The 4,518-nt window shown below is 46.1% G+C and overlaps 1 protein-coding gene across 3 annotated transcripts in view; it reads left to right on the top strand.

Annotated features, from left to right (window-relative positions):
- Positions 1-4,518, top strand: part of LOC112140121 (polypeptide N-acetylgalactosaminyltransferase 10) — a 95,580-nt gene that overhangs the window by 67,576 nt on the left and 23,486 nt on the right. For all 3 annotated transcript variants that reach the window (XM_036215365.1, XM_024263023.2, XM_024263038.2), the window contains exons 5-6: positions 410-595; positions 684-867. In XM_036215365.1, coding sequence (XP_036071258.1) covers positions 410-595; positions 684-867 — 370 coding nt within the window. The remainder of the gene's footprint in view (positions 1-409; positions 596-683; positions 868-4,518) is intronic.

The following is a 4,518-nucleotide window of genomic DNA, read 5'->3' as shown; positions in this document are numbered from 1 at the left end:
ATGATGAAGATGATTATAATGATGATGATGATGATGATTATAATGATGATGAAGATGATTATAATGATGATGATGAAGATGATGATGATGATTATAATGATGATGATGAAGATGAAGAAGATGATGAAGATGAAGATGATGATAAAGATGAAGATGATTATAATGATGATGATGAAGATGATGATGATGAAGATGAAGATGAAGATGATGATGATGATGATGATGATGATGAAGATGATGATGATGATGTTGATGATGTTGATGATGATTATAATGATGATGATGAAGATGATGATGAAGATGATGATTATAATGATGATGATGAAGATGAAGATGCAGGTTTTCTCTTCCTTGCAGTTCTGATGCTGCAGGTCTAACCTGACGATCCTCGTTTCCTTCTCATCCCCAGAACACCTGAAGGGGGCGCTAGAGGAGTACATGGTGCGGCTGCCGAAGGTGCGCATCCTGAGGACCAAGAAACGGGAGGGGCTTATCAGGACACGCCTCCTGGGAGCGGCAGCAGCCACAGGGGAGGTCATCACCTTCCTGGACTCTCACTGTGAGGCCAACATCAACTGGCTGCCCCCCCTGCTGGGTGAGACGCTGCAGCATCCTCTCAGGACCGAAGGACAGCAGCTTCTGTGTTGGTGGAGGTTTCAGAGTCCTTCTTCTTCTGCCTCCAGACCGAATCGCCCTCAACAGGAAGACCATCGTCTGCCCGATGATCGACGTCATCGACCACGACAACTTCGGCTACGAAACGCAGGCGGGGGACGCCATGAGGGGGGCGTTCGACTGGGAGATGTACTACAAACGGATCCCCATCCCTGCTGAGCTGCAGAAGGACGACCCCAGCGAACCCTTCGAGTGAGTGCAGCTCGTGTTGACGGCTGATTGGACGGCTCGGGCCCATGGTTCATGCATCTGTGGGAATCGAACCTTTCATGTTGGCGTATCAGCAGCTGACCTCCTAACGTGTCACTATGGCTGCCACAGACCGTGACTGTCGACTGATCACCGATCATTTTCCTGATCGGGTCGTCTACAAATACAGACGAGAAGATGATAGTTTCTGAAACCTTGAATGAATCCAGCAGCTTCTGACCTTCATCACTTCCTGGTATTAAACACGATTAAATCTAATGAGGTCTGAAACCAGGAACTATTCCCACTGAAGAAGGTTTTGGTCTCACTCATTTAAATATTTAAAAAAGTACATTTTCTGGTGCTGAACATCTCAACTGTTCAACTTTACTGCTGACTCCATATCATATAAATTACCGACTAATCCACCATTAAAATAGTCAATCAGCTGACAACCAAATTAGTCGACTGTTGTAACGACTTGTCTGACCCGATCCAACCACAATAACAAATGCAAAGTTTTAAGCACTAAGCTGAAACATCTCAAAGCTATCCCGGCCCGCGGGCCGCCAGTTTCAGGCCGCTGGTTTACATGACCTGGACATCATGAGGTGTTGACGTCACCCACAGGAAATGCCTTACCTCCAGCCAGTCATCTATGTCACTTCCTGTTCGTCTGCCGCCATTTTGCCACCCGGTGACAGGGATTGGTCCGAGTCGGTCTGAGTCACGTCTTTAGAGGAACCACTATCACCAATCAGGAGAGAGCTTGTTTGAAGTCCAAACCCCTCCCACTGAGGGGTCCAGAGAATCAAACGCTGGAGGCGGGGCCAGCGAGCATCACAAGCTTGAATTGGTCAATTTACGATAAAGAAAAAATATCTTTAAAAAAATGTAGAATTAGAAAGAAGATGTTAAGAAGAAAGTATCACAACAAGAATGTTCTTCTGACAATTAAAATAACTTTCTGTATGAGGTCTACAGGACTCTGGTCTTCCTTTTTCTTGTTGTCCAGATGGAAATGAGAGAATAAGTCTTGAGGATCCTCAGAGGCTGTCTTCCTGTCAAACGCCAACATTCTTCTTCTTCTTGAGGTTTAAATGGCGAGGGCACCAACGTCGCCACCTACTGTGTAAACACCAGCAACCTAATCATTCTTAAACCAAGAAACCAAGACCCCCTCCATAGAGACTCCCTCCCCAAACTCCCCCTCTGGGATCTCCAGCTGCTGACGTTCCTCTCCACACGATTCTTCAGGAGCGCCGCCATGCTGAGCTTTTATTCTGGAGCTGCACAGCATGATGACATGAAGCTCTGACATGATGTGGGACTTGAGTGTTTTGACCAATCACAAAATCCAACTGCAATGCCTCATTTCAGCCTGTAGGGGGCAGCACACAGACGGTTTTAGACTATATTTTCAGGAAGTTTATTTTAAATAGTCTAAATGTCTGTAAAACCTCATCTATAGAGTCAGCAGACAAAACAAACTGATTTAGATTTTAGTTGAACAATAAATGTTTGAATTTACCATAAAGTGCTTTTATTCTGAAGGAAGCAGGAAGTGCTTCAACTGAATCATGAGATGGTAAGGGGGCGGAGTCCTGAAGGAGCGTCTGTGCAAACAGAGAAGAAGAAATGATCTGAGCAACAATCAGAATCGATCCTCATCTGCAGGATGAAGGATTTTCCTCAGCAGAGCGAGCTTCATCTCTGCAGATCCAATCCGAACATTTCCTTCTGACGCGGCGCCGAGGGAGGGAGGCGGGAAATCCATCCTGACGGGGCGTGCTCGTGCACGTGTCTGCGTGTGGTTTTATTCGCTCAGGCGTGCTCGTGCACGTGTCTGCATGTGGTTTTATTCGCTCAGGCGTGCTCGTGCACGTGTCTGCGTGTGGTTTTATTCGCTCAGGCGTGCTCGTGCACGTGTCTGCGTGTGGTTTCAGCGCTCAGGCGTGCTCGTGCACGTGTCTGCGTGTGGTTTTATTCGCTCAGGCGTGCTCGTGCACGTGTCTGCATGTGGTTTTATTCGCTCAGGCGTGCTCGTGCACGTGTCTTCGTGTGGTTTTATTCGCTCAGGCGTGCTCGTGCACGTGTCCGCGTGTGGTTTCAGTGCTCAGGCGTGCTCGTGCACGTGTCTGCGTGGTGTTTTATTCGCTCAGGCGTGCTCGTGCACGTGTCTGCGTGTGGTTTTATTCGCTCAGGCGTGCTCGTGCACGTGTCTTGGTCTGGTTCCAGCGCTCATCCGTCTGTGTGGTGGTCCTTCCTCCTCCCTCTGACGCTCCGTTCACTCGTGTACGTTGTAATAACGTCCATCAAGGTCAGAATCTTCATCCAGAACTCTAAGTTTCAGTTTCGTCTGGTCTTCTTCTCCCAGCATCAGTCTGAGCAGACACGACCTAGATGTCGCGATCGGCTGCAGGAACAGGACGATCCCGTCGTCCCGTCTCTGGGAAACGGATGATCAGGACAGTCCCATCAATATTTGTGAAATCTTCTGGCGTGCTGATGGATATTTGGCAGGAACTGGGATGAATGAAAGGAGAACCGGAGCCGCTCAGCTGTGCCGTTCCTCAGGAAAAGTTTGACGTTTTGATAAAAACTTCAGTCGGGCTCTCCCAGAAGAAAACATCTTTTATCAGTGCCATAAATAAACGTGGTGTCTGTGAGGACAGCAGCAGCTCCAACCAAACGAAGTGTGAGTGCATGTGTCACAGGGTTGATGGAAGAACAGCAAACCTAAACATTTTAAACCTCATGACTCCACAGTAACTCCCCTGCAGCCTTAAAACGCAGCCGTTGCTAAGCAACCAGGCAGCAGTGCTGCTGTTAGAAACCAGGGATCTGAAGGCATCAGAGTTTGTGTTTCTCTCAGTTTTTAGGGAGTTTTCTAGTTCTCTCCAGGTTATGTACATTTGATTATGGGAGAAACATCAACAAACTCAGAAGCTTTGAAAAGTCCTTATAGCTCCGCCCATCTTCCCTTTGTTGTGTTTTTGGAATTTGTCTCAACTCTGGTTCAGTTTTGTCCCATTAAATGCTTTACAGGATTCACACGATTATAACTTAAAAACTTATTGTACTTTGAAACCATGGTTTACAGTGAATTTACAATAATTTACTATTGAGCTGTTAAATTAGCATTATGCTAGCTAATTTGGCTAATTTTACGTCCACCAGGGTGTTTTAGATGCCAATCTGGAATTTAGCTAATACTTTAGCAGCATGCTAACGTTTTGGGCTGATTTGTTTTTTACTGTGGTCTGTTTGGAGATAGATTTTCATCATCTTCAGTAGATTCAGCAAAAGCATTCACACTAGAATTAATGCAGGTAATGTTGACAAAACTCAGTTAAAGACAAGAGTCGTTTAGATTTATGATAAATGTTTTTTCTGGACATGAAATCAAATCCAAACAGAAACTTTTTTATCTGTTTAAATCATCGAGTCATAAAAATGTCAGAGAACCGCAGACCGTGTTTTTGTTGAGTGTCAGAGCTGAGCGTGATTCAGCTGCAGAAACATCGACTGTATCAGAGAACTGGACTGAGTGTGGACCCCCCCATGAAAAAGACCTGCAGTGACCTGTTTCTGCTTTAACTAGAATGCAGGTCAGAAGAGGTCATCTTCATCTCCACCTTTCTGCTCAGCAGA

This window comes from Oryzias melastigma, linkage group LG14 (genome assembly GCF_002922805.2).
Source record: "Oryzias melastigma strain HK-1 linkage group LG14, ASM292280v2, whole genome shotgun sequence".
NCBI lineage: Eukaryota > Metazoa > Chordata > Actinopteri > Beloniformes > Adrianichthyidae > Oryzias > Oryzias melastigma.
This window is presented reverse-complemented; position numbering and strand designations above follow the sequence as displayed.